The following is an 18,774-nucleotide window of genomic DNA, read 5'->3' as shown; positions in this document are numbered from 1 at the left end:
TGCATATATATGTATGTATATATAAAAAATTTTAAAAATTATACTACCAGGCACATTATAATTTGTTTTATATTATGTAAACAGGTAGAAAAACTCAAACTCTGAGTGTATGGGCTTTGGATTTTAAAATATAAAGATGTGAACTTTGAGTCTGACCTCTAATGATTAGATTATTTTGGTCAACATTAAGCTCTCAAAGCCTTAACTTTCTCATCTATAAAATTGGTATAATAGCATTAATCTAACAGCATTATATAATGAAAGGGTCTGGCATATACCTTACACATAGTATATTCTCAATATATATTAGTTTTCTATTTTTATATTGTCAGGACCCAGGTCATGATACCCCAAGATATCCCACAATGGCATATTGATTATTTCAAACTAAAGTGAATTGAGGAGCAGCAGGAATGAGAGGAGCTCTCTGTCTCTCTAAATACAGGAAATAAATCTCTGTGTGATAGGTGACCTCTCCATTCCTGAGGACTGAGTGACAACCTGATCACAACTCTTAAAAAATAAAAATCCAGAATAGAGATTAACTAAGGCTCTTTGAAGTTCAGTTTAACTTTAAAGATAGGTGTTCAGACTTTATATCTGGGACTTATCCCATTTTACTGATATTGATTTTTTAAAATCCTTACTCGAGGATACTTTTCCATTGATATTTAGAGAGTGGAAGGGAGGGAAGAGAGAAGGAAAAACATTGATGTGAGAGAGACACATCCATTGGTTGCCTCCCAAAAGTGCCCCAACCAGGGCTGGGGTTCAAGTCTGCAACCAAGGTCCAATCCCTTGACTGGAATCAACCCAAGACTCTTCAGTCCACAAGCTGATGCTTGCCCACTGAACCAAATCAGCAAGGTTGGTATGGATTTTTAGAAGATAGAAAAATGAGCTAAATTTTGTCAGTGTTGATACAATGCATTCTTAAAAGAATAACATTGTTTTCTAATCATTTATCATTCCTTATATGTGCATTACTAATAATTCTGGTTATTTTAGGCTTCTGATTACTTGCAATCTTATTAAGATTCTAGTTGAGCTATCATCCTCCTATTTAAAAAATATGACTGGCCTTTGGGAAATAAAATAAAAAATACTTGGAGAATCTATCTCCACAAACAAAAAGGTAACAGTTGTTTATGCATAATATTATTTATGTACAAATAAATATATAAAACACTTATTATATTAAAAAAACAAAAACACCCCAAGTCACAGTTTAAAAAAGTCTGTAAAACACACTTCATAATCTTTACTACCCAAGCCCAACCTTGCTTAGATTCCTCCCTAGTGAGGCCTGACTTGTCCTGTCAATTTCTTATAAGTTTATTGTCTCTTTGTCTTAAAAACTACAAAAAATTGCCTAGTTTGATCATTTCTTTGGGCCTCATTTTATGATCTGAGCATCATATTATGATTCTCCTGTGTGCACACATATTAAATTATTTTTTCCCTAATAATCTAGTCTTGCATCAATGTTATTATTTTATTATTAGTCCAGTTGTAGAAAGGGCAGAGAGGGGATTTCTCCCCCTTCCTGACAGTAACGCCCCCAAATTCCTTTTGTACATCTGAGTATCATTGGCTTCTCTTCTTTAATTGCCAGAGTAAACTCAAGATGACCTCAATAGAGAATAGCACAGAAGTGACAACGTTCATCCTCTTAGGATTAACAGATGACCTCAAACTTCAGGTTCCCCTTCTTCTTGTATTTTTGTTCATCTATCTCATCACTCTCGTTGGGAATTGGGGGATCATGGTGATAATCCACTCGGACTCCCGCCTTCACACTCCAATGTACTTCTTCCTCAGCAACCTGTCCTTTGTAGACCTGGTTTACTCATCAGCTGTAGCTCCGAAGATGGTGGCTGCATTGCAGTCAGGGAACAAAGTCATCTCCTACAATGGCTGTGCTGCTCAGTTATTTTTGTTTGTGGGTTTTGCCACTGTTGAGGCTTACCTCCTGGCCTCCATGGCCTATGACCGCCATGCAGCTATCTGCAGGCCTCTTCATTATACCAGCACCATGACCACAGGTGTGTGTGCCCTCCTGACAATCAGCTCCTATGCCTGTGGCCTCCTCAATGCTTCCATTCAAACGGCAAATACCTCCAGGCTCTCCTTCTGTGGTTCTAATGAAATTAATCACTTTTTCTGTGACATTCCCCCACTCCTAGCGCTTTCGTGCTCCAACACACATATCAGCAAATTGGTTGTCTTCTGTGTTGTTGGCTTTAATGTCTTTTTCACCTTCCTGGTCATCCTCATCTCTTACCTCTTCATATATATTACCATTCAGAGGATACATTCTGCTGAAGGAAGGAAGAAAGCCTTCTCTACGTGTGCGTCCCATCTCACGGCAGTGTCCACATTCTATGGCTCAATCATCTTTATGTACTTACAGCCCAGCTCCAGCCAATCCATGGGCATGGACAAAATAGCATCTGTGTTCTATTCTCTGGTGATTCCCATGCTGAACCCCTTGATCTACAGCCTTCGAAACAAAGAAGTGAAAAATGCTCTCTGGAAAATACTCAACATACTTCACTCCCAATCTTCAGGTGTGAGAAGGAAATAGGCAGATACCTCAAATATCAGACCTAAATGCCTTCATGACTTTTGAGGTTTGACAGATTTGTTTTTTCTTTATCAGAAACAATGGCTACTTCTGCTATTAACAGATGTTGTAAAAGCAGCCCTTTGAAATGTCTCACTCAAGAAGATAATTTTATTTTTGGTGAATGGCAGCATGGGACATTTATATCCTTCTTGCATTTGTTTCTTGACATGGTTTAAAGCTAAAGATGAAAACAAGCTGAATGCACTGAATTTCCCCTTCCTATTTTTAATGGGAAGAAATTTCCACTCACTATTAAAATTTGGTGTCAGGATCATATTGTCCCTGTATAATATTTTTCAACTGGAATGAACAGTGTGTTGCTTTCTATTTCTGTGGTCTATGGGTTGCAAAGTAAATGCTGAAAAAATGATTCAGCATTTTTAATAATTCCTTAGAGAGAAGGTTGTTATGTCTTAGAGAGCACTGGACCAAGAGTCAGGTGACCCAGTATTAAATCCTTCCCAGCCCCACCTTCTGTGCCCACTCATAGGTCACTCTAGCTCACCAGTTGCGTGTCATATTCTTCATCTCCTTCCATTGAAGTATTGGGACAGCCTTGGTAGAAAACAATAAATTACCTTTCGTAAGTGACAGTTTCGGCAGATAAATTGTTTAAACTTTAACCTGAATAAACATATCTTTCTTTAAAGAGCTGCATTCTGTTCTATGCTTTTGGCCTTTTTCTAACATCATTACTAAAACTTGCAGAGAAGGTTTGGAAAAAAAGAAGCAATTTCCCACAAGAGTTATAAAAGAGGATATTTGTCTTCTGAATTAAATGCTTGCCTTGCTCAGCACCCTTAAGTTTGGTGAATCTATTGAAAACACACATAATAACTCTCTGTGCCCTCTTTTCCTCTGTTTTTTCTTTCTTCAATAATCAGTTCACCTCTGGATTCCTGTTGCTTTCTGATATTCTGTAATTAGATGCTCTGAGAATAAGAAAGCCTGTGGAAATTGCATTCTTAAGATAGGAAAGGCATTATGACGCACAATGCAAGTCTACCAGCAGGTCTTATTTCATGTGCTAGAGGGTGTGAGTGAATATGTGTGCAGATTAATTTAACTTCTCACATATCAACTGCTTGATGGCATTTATAGCTACAATTAGTCTAAGTCACCCAATTTTTCATGATTTCAAGATAACACACACACACAAAAAAAAAAAATTGGATATTTTAAATCTGAAAACCAGAAATCTTGATGTGCTAAATCAAGAAAATCAGCTTTGAGATGATCAAATTCTATTATGCACAGGGCAGTGTCAGTCTAAGAAGAGTTGATCATGAGTCTTGTGGAGAAAGGAGCCAAGAAAGAATTTTGGAACATGAGGCTAGTTTGTAGGAGGTGGCCAGCATAAGGCCACCATCTCCTAAGAGATCAGGAGTTTCTCCTGGATTCCAGGCCATGACAACCTAGATCTGCTTCATCCGTTTTCCTGCTTCCCTTTTTAACAATGGAGCCTGCCCAGCAACACACATAGAACAGCCTTGAAAGGTCAGGATCCACTACATGTAGAAGTCCTTCTCAGTGACTTACAGAAGATATAAAGCTAAGGTACCCAAATTTGGAGATTTGCTATTCAAGCACTGAGCACATTCTAGTCTTAGCTTAGTTTCTTTCCCTCTTTGGTTGATGGAATTGCCTCCTTTTCCTCTTCTTCCTGTTCCTCTTTTTCTACTTCCTCTATTCCTTTCTTCCCCTCCTCTTCCTTCCTCCTCAAATTCTTTCTGTCTTCAGCCCAAACAAGAACTTTCCTCAGCACTAAGCCATTAGGTCTACATAAGAAATTAAAGTCTATAGTTTGTATATTGTAATTATGGCATTACATAGTCAAGTGTGTTTCTGGGCATGTTTCTTTATTTCTACCATTTTCAGTTAAGGCAAAAATGTTTGTGGATCTTCTAAGAGTGAAAGGCTTAATGTCTATATATTTCAATTTTCTGTTGAAGTCCCACAGTGTTACAGTTACAGTGTAACTGTTACAGTGTTACAGTTAACTGCAAATAGGTATAAAAGAGTACTAGCTCTGATATAAAAACTGGATGAAAATCCTTATTCTTCATATCAGTTGTGTGACCTCCAAGAGTCATTTCATCTCTTTTAACACAACATACAGGACAAACTGTGAAGATACATTTAATAAAGTATATGAAGAAGTTTTGTCGTAATGTGTATTTGATACACTGAGATTACTGGAATAGCTCTCATGTATCTGTCCCTGTATTTACCATTTTTGAGGACTCTCACTCTCTCCACCCTGTCCAAATCCAAGCCTTTATTTTCATCCATGGTTTAACTTTCTTTCCTCCAAACTCCCAGTCCACAGCAGACAAATTTCAAGCTTTCACTACATGAGAATCCATTTGCAGAAGCTATGCAAAAGGAGATGTCTTGTTGCCAGAATACACATTCCTATAAGGAGCTTTTTCACTTCCACATGGGAAATCTGTCAAATGGAAGCCAAATGCCCATTTGGCTATTAATGACACCACCCTTTCCCTGCAGGACTGGTCTGATGAGTGAGAGGCAATGTGAGTAAGGCCTGTAGATCAAGATAATGCAGGAAAAGCATAGAAGAACCTCCTTTCTGAAATGTTTGAGAATAGAATGTGAAAACACATTAATCCAAATAGGAGGCCCCCTTTGTGCATTAGATGATTTGTTTAGCTTTATGTATAGGAAAAGAAAAAATAAAATATTAGGAGTTCTTGACAATTGAGGCTAGTATTGCAGAATCACAACTTTTACCCTCAAAGAGTTTCTAAAAATAATCTAAACCAACCCTCTCATTTTATAATAGAAAACTCCGATTCCCACAATTTAACTTGCTTAAACTCACAGACAACCAAATCTTACTTGATTCTTACTCATCTTGTAAATTCCAGAAATTTCTTGATGTGTCAAAAGACATTTTTATCCTTATTTGTTCACCATGAGACAGATTTTTGTGCTTTAATTTTGCAGTTGAGGAAACCAAAGCTTTGAGCTGTTAACTTGACTGTCTGCTGTTAACAAGAGGAGCCAGTCTTGCCTTCTTTGCCCAATTATCTGAGAAAAGTTGCCTTATATTATAGTAAATTTCAAAGAGGACTTATTTGATGTATGAATCATTCAAAGTTACTCTTTCATGGTAAGTTCCTACTGTGTGGAAAGGCACTCTGGAGAATAAAAATATAAGACTATAAGATGTAATTCTTTCTTCAACAAAGTAAATCCTCCTGAATATAGGGTGACTGATGTAATGTACTTGGAGATTAATGACTCAATGTTCAGTAACTGAGCAGCAATTTCCCCCATACTCAATGGAACACAAATGGACCAGAGCACATTTGTTTTAGCCTTGATAGTTAGTGTTGGCTCTTTGAATGCTGCAGCCCACAGAGATAGCCAAGTTTCATACAGTGGTTAGAGGGCACAAGCTGCAGGAGAGATAGGGTGCTCACATTGTGAAGGAACCAGGTGCTGCATGACACTGTTCTTGCTTCAGGAGCAGCATGCAAGCAGTGCAATGAAACAGGACACATGCATCAAGATAGATAACAATTCAAGGCATATCTGGCCAGTGTCAAGGGAGTAAAATAGAAATAATAATTAGAACTCTAAAGAGATGAGAAAGAATCTTGTGGGCAGGGAAAGCTCCCTGGTGGAAGTTGATCCAGGCTTTGAAGAGAGAATTGTAGAAAGAGCCCAGAATTTCAAGAAAGGAGACTTAGCTTCTAGTCCAAGTTGATCCAGGCTTTGAAGAGAGAATGTAGAAAGAACCAGGTAATGGAATAGCTAAATCATAGGTTATATATACTTTCAACTTTACTATATAATGTGACACTATTTTACAAAATGCTTGTACCAATTTATACTCCCATCAACAGTGTGTGAGTTCCCACTGCCAACAGTTGCTATTTCTAGGCTTTTAAATTACACCAATTTGGAGAGACATTAGTGTTAATATTGTCTTAACTTGCATTTCCATGACTGCTGATGAAATTAAACACCCCTTTGTGGGGTGGGCTTCCCAAGTCTTTCAGCCATCTTTCTATTGTTGTGTAAAAATAAAGAAAACCACAATTGATATAAACAGAATGTATGGGAATAGGCATGTACAGAGGCCTCTGCTCTGTTCTTGACTGGGATGGTGGATAAACTATATATTGGTGTTTGCTTTGTAATTATTAATAAACTCAAGCTAGATGTTTTATGTATATACATATGTACAATATTTATCACAATTGAAATGTTTAAAAAAGGTATGTTCAACAGAGCTTCTATATTTAAGAAATTTATAGTATAGAGATAGCATCTACATATAAATAACTTTAATTCCATGCAGAAAATGATAAAAAAAACCAACCTGAGATATATATATATAAAATGCTAAGATAGAATAGAGAAAGGAATAGATACCAGATTGGGGAAATAAAGAAGATAACATTGTCTGGACAAAAAAAGATAGGTTTAGCCAAAACCGGTTTGGCTCAGTGGATAGAGAGTCAGCCTTTGGACTGAGAGGTCCCAGGTTCGATTCTGGTAGAGGGCATGTACATTGGTTGTGGGCACATCCCAGGAGGTGTGCAGGAGGCAGCTGATTGATGTTTCTCTCTCATCAATGTTTCTAACTTTCTATCCCTCTCTCTTCCTCTGTAAAAAAAATCAATAAAATATATATATTAAAAAAAGATAGGTTTAGAGAAATAGGAAGGGAGCTAGGCAGATATGCTAGGCAAACAGTGTTCTGTTCATCTGGAGTATAATATTCATGAAAAGAAATAATGGAAAATAAGTTTGAAATGCTATAAATTGGTACCCAACTGGTAGAGGATTAAGATTTTTCAAATTTAAACTTCAGATTCAAACTCCACAGGAAAAGTCTGGGCATCATGCAGATGCCAGAGCTAAGAGTGGAATTCCATCTGCTGTAGAAGAACATTTGGAACAATTTTGCTTACATGCCTATGTTAAGGTAAAGTATCTGTTGCTTTAGCCAAATTGTTCAGCATTTTATGTGTGAGCACATATCTTCCTAAAAAGTTATTTGGGCAGCAGTTGTAGCAGACATTGTATCCAGAATCCATTTTTCCTTCTTCAAAACATTGACTTCTTTGAAGAATGATCTCCTAATCATTGTGTAGGTGAAGAATAACTCCACATGCCCACCTAAGTCTATGGAAACTCGGGCAAGGAGAGCTTTTTATTTACCGCACTCTCTAGAGAAATGGGTAGAGGGACATAGAGAGGCAGGCATGAGTCATAAATTATGCCAATAACAAGTTCTCACTTCCCCAGATTTGAATCTAAAGCAATGACAACATGAGGACTTAGAGCTCATTTGTCTGAGATTGGATTCTGGCTGAGCCATCCTGATAGTTTCTTTGCTGTTGATTTCTGCTCTTTCACCCTCTGTAATGCCCTTGGTTCTTACCTTTTGCTTAGTTTCCCTTTGATTCTGTGGAGCTCTTGATATCCTTTCAATTAACTCCTATTTGTTTTTTGTTTGTTTGTTTGTTTTTCTTTACATTAGCCTGAGTTGGTCTCTGTAATAAAATATAACTGATTTATCTACTACATGAGAGTTTCTCCTTCAAGAACTGTGTAGTCAACAAGTGATAAGTCCCTGTCCTCCAAAAAATTGAAAAATAGAATGACATGTAAAATGCTAAACAATAGGATTGAAAAACTCTCAATAACACAAGAGGCATCTATAAGGATTTCAACTAACAAATTTGTAAAAGGCGAAAGATTTATGCGGTCTGAAGAGAAACCAGAGCATTCAACTAACAAATTTGTATGAGAATTAATAGTGCAGGGAAAGCATTGTCACAAAATTTATCTTACCAGCAGAAAGGGAAGTCATTACCAAGTCATCCATTTTATTATATAATCATTTTTTTTCTTGCTAACAATGCTGATAAAGACCTGGAATTATTGGTACATAGAAATGAGAGAGATCTTAGGGCTATGTTTATTCCACTTTTGCTAGTTACAGACAAGGAAGTTGAGGCTTGGGGAGGGGAAGTGGCCTCTGAGGGTCTTTCATTCAGGAAGTGGCCCAGCAGATCCTGTGCCGTATTCCACCACTGCAGACTATACCGCATACCCCACAGCTGCCATAGCTGCTGGCCACAACCCATTTCGTGCTTGTTTCTCCCTGGATATTTTTGATAGAGTCACCCTTTGTTTGTATAAACACATTACTCATTCTCTCCTCAAATAATGATCATTTTATACCTGAATGGCATGTTGGCCTGTTCACAGCTGGAGAGCCAATATATTGCCTATCAAGTTAATTGTAGCAATCCCTTTTCTTTAGGTTCCCTGTTAGCTAATCTTAACACTTTCCTTCTTTAATTTCAATTCCATATGTCAATAATAATGTTTCACGCAGTGGATGCCATGAGCTGCCTGGATCTCATAGCTGAACTTCTTCCAGGAATTGCCTTCCACTGAAGGGAGCCACCTCACCCAAGGTAACTCTCACTTCCTGGAACATAGTAGGTGCTCAATGATTCTCAATGAGTGATGAACAATTAAACATTCAACGAATGGGAATTATATTATTGAGTACCTTTATCATGCCAGATATGTTTGCTATAGCATAATGTACATTATTTCTTTAAAATTCATGATAAAACTGTGAGGGATGAGTTAAATTTTTTATTTTACAGATGGTGATACAGGCTCAGATACACAGGTGCTAAGTGGTAGAACCAGGACTTTATTCTATTTTCTGGCTCTCCTATGCCTTCAACTGTATCTTGATTGCTCTCCTCCACCTCCTAGTGAGGAAACTGAGGCACAAAAACCTTACATAGCTCTTTCCAAGTCATTTTGCTAGAGAATGGCAGTGCAGAAGCTAAACCCAGGTTTTCTATCTCCCACTTGACAATATCAGATAGTTCTTCTACCCAGCATCTCTAGGACTCCAGATGCCTTTCCCAAACATGGTTGGTAGAGTGGCATCCACACTTAGATTTAAAAAACAAACACAAAACTCTTCACCAAGTATGAAACTAAAATGTAGGCCACCTGTCCATGTGATTGCATTTCATAACTCAGCTGAAAGTAGTTCCCAGCTTGCTTGGTCTGTTCATAACATATTAAAAGTTCATATTCAAAGTTACTCACCTCTTGGATTAATGTTAAGATTATGGCTTTCCAAGTTTCTCTCCCTGGCTCTCTATCACTCAGCAGGGAGTGGATTATGCCTGCCCACATTATTTTCCACATGAATTACTGAGAGCTTATTTTCAAAGACGAATTTCATGACCCTATTCTCTTTGCTGTCCCTGCAGAATTCATTTTGGAAGGCACAAAACAAGTGGTTAAGGACATAGGCTCTAGAGCCAGATGGGGGTTAAGGCTGTGTCTTCTTGGGCAAAGCATGAAACCTTTGTCTTAAATTCCTCATCATAGAAATGGAGACAAAAAAGTACCTATTTCTTGGCATTGTTATGAGGATTAAAACAAAATAATTCATCACGAGTGTTTAACTCAGTTCCCAACACAGAGGTAGTGCACATATAAGATAACTAAAAATGTCCTAGCCAGTTTGGCTCAGTGGATAGAGTGTCGGCCTACAAACTGAAGGGTCCAGGGGTTCAATTCTGGTCAAGGGCATGCACTTCTGTTGCCAGCTCCATCCTCAGCCCTGTGGAAGGCAACCAATAGGTGTGTCTCTCTCATATCAATGTATCTCTCTCGGTTTTCCCCCCTCCCTTCCACTTCCTCTAAAAAAAAAATCAATGGAAAAATATCCTCTAGTAGGATTAACAACAATAAAAAAAATCTAAAATAAAAAAAAATCAACAAAAAAGAATCACCACCACCTAGCATGAATACCTTGCCCCAATTTGCCTGAGACTTTCTGGATTAGCACCAAAAGTACCAGGAAATCTCTCAGTCCTGGGTAAATGGGAATGGTTGGTTACTATATTCTCCACTAATGAAACAAACAGTAGGTTCTGATTTATTCATTTATTCACAAAGTATTTACTAACTGATGCATTTTAGACATTTTGAAGGTATTTGGAAGGTATGCAAGGCAGTGTTCTTATAGACTTCTCAAGCTAAGAGAAAGAATCATGAAATTGAGAAAATTATAACTGATCCTCTGAAACTTGGCATGAACTGTGTAACTCTGAAAGGCATTGCTCCTGGCTGGGCGGGGGAGGAGGCACATTTGGAATTTCATGGATTACAAACTTCTGTCTACTAGGAAATTCTTTTCCCCAAACACTAATGCTGTGGGGAGTTAATAGGTTTACACAGGAAAAAGTGTTTCCTTGGGCAATTTACAGTTAAACAGCTTTCTCTATTGCAATACTTCTCAGCATCTTTAATCGGCTAATGGGCATTTGACTCTAGGATATCTTAAACATTGTTTTCAAACTTTAAAGAGTTTCTAATATCACAGAATTATTTTTAGGACTTATAAAATGATGCCAGCATCCCACAGAGCTTTGACAGAAAGAGAATCTAGGTGGTACCTGGCATTAAATACAAACTAGGGAGGAAGGCACTAAATCCCAGATTGTCATAAATAGAGCAGCCGAGCTTTAGCCATAATCACCCAAGCTGTGGTTCTTAACCTTTCTCATTGTTGTTGTTCAGGAACTTCCTTTCAAAATGTGATGAGCACATAAGTGCACAGAAGATAAAGGACACCAATCCAGAGGTTTGAACTTTGCAGAGCATACTGGAGAGATGCTATATCTTCTTAAGAATTAAAAAATCTTGTTCTCTAAGAGAATTTTGAGCCTTCATTTCAGCAGGAATGCTGGGAGGGAAAAACCTGCAAAGACGGTAAATAAATTCTGATACTGAAAAGAAATATTTGACTGTAGATTAGCACAAAGTATGAATGCACAAAGGCAGTACTTAGACAAAATACTAGTCATCACTTTGACCTATTGAGTGCTTGCTATTGTATAATTACTTTATTTAATCAGGAGGGTAGTTTATTATGTAACTTAGACTGTGGCTTCTTTCCATCAGACTTCCTAGTTTTAAATATTGTTTTATCATTTTCAGGTGATGCAACACTAGGGAAATTACTAAAATCTCTTAGTATTAGAATTCCACCTATAAAGTGGCAATCATAATAGTAATGTTTTTTATAAGGCTTTTAGAGATTATCTGACATAATTCTTACAACCTAATGCATAGCTCATATTAAAATTTAGTAAGTATGAGTTGTCATTATTAATATTATTGTTTGGTGATTATTATTTTTATTTCACAGAAGTAACTGAGGACAAGTGGTCTGGAGAAGTGGGGGGACGTATGGAAGAAATAAAGAGTGGAAGGAATTTGGGTTAGAAAAAAATGAAAATAGTGAGTATATGGGATGTTAAATTTCATACTTCTCTGCAATCTACTACAACATCCACCCCTCTAATTCAAGGGCGGCCAGCTGGGGAGAGACCGTGGGAGGTTGGCTCCAGGGCATGTCTGGCCTTTCTTGCCCAATCCTGCCCCAATGGCCACCTTCTAATTAATTTCCTTTCAATGTGCATGAATCCACACACTGGGGCACTAGTTCTATACATAAACATGCACAAGGCATTTTGTTCTACATGGAATCATGTGCTTCTCAGTGTTTAGTTGTTTACTGTCTGTCCTCGCTATTAGACTTAACACCCTGAATACAAAAACTCTGGGGTCCATGTTTGTGTGTGTGTGTATGTGTGTGTGTGTGTGTGTGTGTGTGTGTGTGTGTGTTCTCAGGACTCATCATTATGGCTTAAACACATTTGGGATTGATCAAGAGTTGAACAAATTGATATTTTATCTCAGTGGTACAAATATTTACAATAAATTAAGTGAAACACTAATTCTAGTTATCTTGTTTAATAGCATAGCCCTCATCTTCATCCTCTAGCATTTATGTCAAACTAGAGGCCCGGTGCACGAATTTGTGCACTGGTGGGGTCTGGCTGGCCCTTCCTGATTGGGGCCAGCCAGCTGTGGGGGAGGGATTTAGAGAGGTTGGCCAGCTGGCCCTATCCCCAATCAGGCTGGTTGGCCAGCTGCAATGCATGTCATAGTGACCACTCTTTCTGGTTGTTTGGTCACTTGGCTTTTATATATATAGATTAGAGTCCTGGAGGTCATGCTATGGCTTGCTTTGTTCATTATTAAAGAAAAAGTATAGTGCAAATGAACCCATTATATCCCTCAACAATCAAAGCTGGATCCCCATTGACACATTAATCACTTGTTCTCCAGTTAAATGAGATAGTTTTGTAACTCTCTTAGGGTATAATCCTCTGAGAGTTCCATGACTATATAACTTCCTTCTGGTTTTATTCCTTAATTTTTCAAGACCTACTTAATTCCATTTGGCAGCCTAAGAACCAGAGTTCCTTTAGCCATTCATTTATTCATCTAATTTTTAAGTAGTGGTCTAGTAGCCATAATTACCTTCCCCCATAATGACCTTGTGATAGTTCTAAGAACAAGAAGCAATGTCAAAAGAAAACAACTGCAAATAATAGTGATAATGAGTGTGATTATGATGGACACCCTTGACCAAGTGTAAGACATTTTAGGGAAGTCCTTATTTTCTTACATAGCAGCAGTATTTAGAGAGGGTGTTATTGAGCTGCCTTTTTATTATTTCCATTTTATATATGAACATATCAAGAGTCAAAATGGTGAAGTGATTTACCTAAGAAAAATGAGCAGCAGATTCAGATTTAGATCTTTTGTTAGCTGATTCCAAAGAAAATAGCATTTTTTTCCTTCAGAGAACTTTAAACACTTTGGCCAAACACTAATGAAGAACATCCCAAAAGAATGTTACTTTTATCACAGACTGAACTTCTGATTTAAGATTCACTCAGATATGAAGATGCTGAACTTGTATGATGTATTTTTTCAGGGAATAAGGTAAACCTATATATCTACTAGATCAAGTCTGCTGTCTGCATAAATTTGCATGGCTGAAGGTAATCAAGAAAATGCATCAAAAAGTAATTTATCCTTTGATTTATTTAAAGATTGTGCTTGAATGTCTTGAATATTTCTTTTTTTAAACTTTGATTTTCTTTTTTTTAAATATTTTTTTTTTATTTCAGAGAGGAAGGGAAAGGGAGAAAGAGATGTAAACATCAATAATGGGAGCAAATCATTGAATTGCAGCTTCCTGCACACTCCATAATGGGGATCCAGCCTGAAACCCAGGCATATGCTCTGACCAGGAATCAAACCATAATCATCTGGTTCATAAATCCATACTCAACCACTGAGCCTTGCTGGCTGGGCCACATTTTACTACTTTTCTTGTTGACACTATTACAGATGCTCCTATTTCCCCCACCTCTCCTCAGTCCCCTGCCCCCTTCCCTCTGGCCATCGTATAGTCTAAACATTATAGAGAACCTGTTAGAACATATATGTTTATCATGTGACATAGAGGAAAAACACATAAAGATTTAAGTCTCTGCTAAGTGTAAGCTGATTTAAATTAGTTTAACTTCAGTTTTCTCTTTCAGGGAATGTGGTGATACAGTATTAGTTATTTTGACTAATCCCAGAATTGCTGAGAAAATCAAATGGAGTATCAATATAAAATTTTCTTGTAATATTGGAGCTAATAATTAAAAAGGGAAAAAAGAAACATAGAATAATAATGAGAAAAAATCAGGCTTAGGAATAAGTCATAAAATGAACTAAAATGAAGATTGCTGAAATCATTTTAGACTTAACTAATTTTGGAAATAGATCTGATCTCAAGTTCTACTTTGTTATTAAAGAGTTATCTGGGGTTGGGCACTTGATTTATTAACTATTACTTGGGCTGACTAATGGAATACAATGTAAATGAGATAAACTATCATTACACAGTCTAAGCAAATGAGAAAACAATGCTTACTTTTGGGAATGGAAAATTGAACTAGCTCATAATATTCATCAGTTTATATAACTGTTTCACTCCACTGATATCCTGGGGTCAGGGACTGTATCTTGCTTGTGCATCTCAGCAGGCCTGGAAATCAGCACACAGCTTGGTGCACTATAGGGACTTGGTATTCAAGAAGTGAATGAAGTCATGGACAGCATCCAGCACTTTCTGTGGCTTACCAGTTGGTGTTATTAGTTAGGTTCTCTCTCTCTTTTTTTTTTTTTTTTTTAACTATTTGAGGATTTTTGAGGTTTGAAGTGGGTTGTAAACATTTGTGGATCCAGTTCTTGTTATTCAACTAAGATCCAGAAAGGTAGTTATTTAATCACACAACCATTTGATTCTCACTTTGGACTTTTTAATTATTCACATTGACTTCCAATGAGAGATTGACTTAATCAGTTAATCAACCAGTCAACTAAACGAGTTGTTTCCAGTTTAGGTTAAATGTAAAAAGTTTAAGGCAATATTTCTTCTTGATAAAGAGCCAAGATTTAGATTCACAGTAACTTGGCTTCAAATTCCAGCTCTGCATCTTTCTTTAGCCTTAAGCGAGTAACATATATGTGCATTGAACCATTAGAAATTACCAACATAGTTCAAATTCATGAATCTGTTGTAACCATTCTCATCTCTAAACTCCAGATTGCATGTCCAATTGTTTATCCAATACTTCTACATGAATATCCAAAAGGGATCTCAAACTTGATGAAATTATCTCCCCCTCATTTTCCCAAACATTTGTTTCTCTTACACTATTCTGTATATCGCTGTACAAAAATTGGAGTCAGCATTGACTCTGCTCTCTCTCTCATGCCCCTTTTTCAATATATCAGGAAATTTAGTTCCTTCTCCTTTTGAAATATATACCAAAGTGGATAACTTTTCATTATCCCTCACACTATCATCTTGGTCCCAGAAATCATCATCTTTTACCTAGAATGATAATGACCTAATTTTCTGGCACCTTTCATTTTTTTTATTTTTATTGATTTTTCACAGAGAGGAAGGGAGAGAGATAGAGAGCTAGAAATGTCGATGAGAGAGAAACATTAACCAGCTGCCTCTTGCACATCCCCTACTGGGGATGTGCCCGCAACCAAGGTACATGCCCTTGACCGGAATCAAACCTGGGACCTTTCAGTCCGCAGACCGATGCTCTATCCACTGAGCCAAACCGGTTTCTGCAGCACCTTTCATTCTTATCCTGCTAAATTTAATTACCGACAGATCTAATATAGTGATCCTTTTTAATAAGTAATCCATTTTGTCACCTATGGTTCAAATCCTATAATGCTTTCCAATATCACTCAGAATAAAAGTCTAATAACTTAAAAAGTAATTTATTAAGTTCTTGCTTCACCCCACTGCACCTCTCTGACCCAATCTCCTCTTCGCATTGCAGCCATAATGTTTTCTTGCTGTCCTTGAACAATCTTGACATGTTCAAACCCCAGCAATCTTGTATTTCCTGTTTTTTGTTTTTGTTTTTTTGGCCTTAAATATTCTTCCCCAAAGTTCAAGCCCTACTCCCCTGCTTCCTTTACGTATTTGCTCAAAAGTTTCCTTTTATGGATGAGTCTCTCCTAGACCACCATGTTTAAAATTATATACCTACCTATCTCTAAAGTTACCCATCTCCCACTTAGCTTTTGAAAAAATATCCAAATATATTATATATTTTCCTATTGATTTTATTCTATTTCTGCCTCCATTTTCAAAATAGAAATTACTGTTTTTCCTTTTATGTCCAGTGTATATGGCATTATCATGCTTATAGTAGCCACTCAACTAGATTTTTTTAATGAAATGCATCATTGGACCAAATATATTAGTACTGAAATATAATTAATCTTTTAAAGGTTTTTAATCTCTAAAATACTTAGCTAAAATTTTTAAATAGATAAAATTATTAGACTTCATTTTGAAATGATTCTTGATTTAAAAAAATAAATAGATATTCCATGATAGGCTTTTATATAGGTTGCAAAAATTTCCTTACATAATTTATAACATCAGCAATGTCTAAAAATTGTTATTGTTTTTATCTGTGATGGTAAGTAGCAGAAGTGATGTTATCAAACCTTTGGTTTTGCCCTTATCTGGAAGTTCCATCTTATATTACCCACTTCTCTTATACCAAGTAGATCTAGCCCTCTAAGTTGTAATATTTAACAACTTACATAGTTCCAGTTTTCATGACCAATTCATTTTGATAGGGAAAATGTTGCACATTGCCCAAGTTCATTGATTATGTAAGTAGTGGAGGTGGGATTTTCATATTTTAACATGGCTTTTACATGGTCCCCAGATCAGAGACATCTGAATGCAGAAGTTTAAAATAGTACTAGTGTAATGAATTTCTATTGTCTTCTTCTTATTTGATAAATTACACATTATGTACTATATTGAGAGCATTTTAGGCTAAGGACATGTTTTAACTCTTCCCCTATCATATTAGGTCTAGTAATAATTAATGTCGTTTTCTAATACTTTTTTTAAATCGAATTTATTTAAACAATACAACAAAATTTAATCAACAATATAGTTGCCGTTGTTTTCTACTACTTGTGCCCAACGCTCAGGAAGCATTTTAATCCCTCTGTTGTAAAATTCTTGTGATTTTGATGCAAAAAATTCGGTCAATGCATTTTTGAGGTATTCTTCATTATTAAATTTTTTTCCAAGAAGAAAGTTTTGCAAAGAACGAAACAAATGGTAATCGGAAGGGGCAATATCAGGAGAATTTGCAGGTTGAGGGAGAACTTCCCATTCCAACTGGCACAGTTTTTCAGCAGTGATTCTTGCAGTATGCGGTCGTGCGTTATCGTGGTGAAGAATTACGCCCTTCCGATTAATCAGCGCGGGTTCTTTTTCTCTTAAAGCTTGGGCTAACCTTTCCAATTGGGCACTATACACTGCACTTGTAATGGTTTGGTTAGATGGTAAAAGTTCATAATGAAGAATTCCTTTAAAATTCCACCAAACACACAACATCAAGTTTTTTCACATGCAAGTCAGGTTTTGGCATGGGCTGCGGAGCCTCATTTTTGTCCAACCATTGAGGCCGCCTTTTCAAATTAACATACAGCACCCATTCTTCATCTCCAGTAACAATTTGCTCTAAAAAACGGCAAACGGTTTGGTTTTGATGAGAGAGGAGCGAACTGCAAATTGTGACTCTTTGATTACGGTTGTTGTCGGTCAACTCATGAGGAACCCATTTTCCAAACTTTTGGACTTTGCCAAGTGCACGCAATTGATTGGAAATTGTTTTTTGTGAACAATTTAAAGTTGTCGCAAGCTCTTGTTGGGTAATTTGAGGATTTTTAAGCTCTTCAAAAGAGCTTGAAGAGCTTCTTGATCAAAATTGGACACACGGCCTCGACCACTCTTGTCATCTAACGAAAAATTTCCCTAGTGAAATTTCTCAAACCAGTGCTGGCATTTTCTGGCGCTAACTGCTTCTTGACCAAGAGCACTACAGATGTTTTTTGCAGCCTCACTTGCTTTTCTTCCTAATTGGAACTCGTAAAGCATGCAATGCCGAATATGCTCTTCATCCGCCATCTTCTTAGCCCTAGTTTTGCAACAAAAACCAAACCAAACACAAACTTTTTCAAGCAAAACTTGTTAATTGCACTTCACACGTTCTGTAGATACCACGTGTTTGAAGGTTATGTCAATACAAGTCAACGCCAAGCAAGATTTTAAACGAATGTTTAAAAACGACATTAATTATTACTAGACCTGAAATTTCACTGTTGATTCAATGGAAGAGACAAAAAAAAAAAAAAGCCAGTTGAAGTAATATTAATTCAATTTCTCATTAATTTTATGAAGTTATTCTAATTTAATATAAAGAATAATTTGTGGTTGCTCTGTAAACTTTGAATTGGGAGTCTGTGCTCCTTCCATGAGCAACTATAGTCAGATAACATTGCAGACGTTCTTTCTTTTCTTCTCTTTATCTTAATTCAGTCTTGTATGAAGTTAGGAGATTAGGATATATTATCTCTAAATCTTTATACCTGGATATTCCATGACCTATCAATAATTTATAACTGCATTTTATTGTCATAGCCATCCTTCAGATCTACAGACTCCTGGAAACATGCTGTTGCAATAGTGAAATGAGCCAAAGAGTGGACATGCTGGTTGATTTCAGCAGTCTTATCCCCATTTGTCATTCTGATTCTGTTTTCTCATTGCTACAGGGCAGCCACATAAATCTCAACTGATC

The 18,774-nt window shown here is 36.8% G+C and overlaps 1 protein-coding gene across 1 annotated transcript; it reads left to right on the top strand.

Moving 5' to 3' along the window:
- The first annotated feature begins 1,599 nt into the window (after positions 1-1,599).
- On the top strand, positions 1,600-2,883 carry LOC118713406 (olfactory receptor 1444-like). The gene has a single exon (XM_036427887.2). The coding sequence runs from the start codon at positions 1,628-1,630 to the stop codon at positions 2,585-2,587; it is 960 nt and encodes a 319-aa protein (XP_036283780.1). The 5' UTR covers positions 1,600-1,627; the 3' UTR covers positions 2,588-2,883.
- The last annotated feature ends 15,891 nt before the right edge of the window (positions 2,884-18,774 follow it).

The sequence above is a fragment of the Pipistrellus kuhlii genome, unplaced genomic scaffold (assembly GCF_014108245.1).
Source record: "Pipistrellus kuhlii isolate mPipKuh1 unplaced genomic scaffold, mPipKuh1.p scaffold_m20_p_9, whole genome shotgun sequence".
Classification (NCBI taxonomy): Eukaryota; Metazoa; Chordata; class Mammalia; order Chiroptera; family Vespertilionidae; genus Pipistrellus; species Pipistrellus kuhlii.
Note: the sequence above shows the minus strand (reverse complement) of the source record. Positions and strands in the feature narration are given on the sequence as shown.

Bases quoted from the DNA above. Each gene is read 5' to 3' on its own strand.
- LOC118713406 (XM_036427887.2), top strand. From the start codon at position 1,628: ATGACCTCAATAGAGAATAGCACAGAAGTGACAACGTTCATCCTCTTA.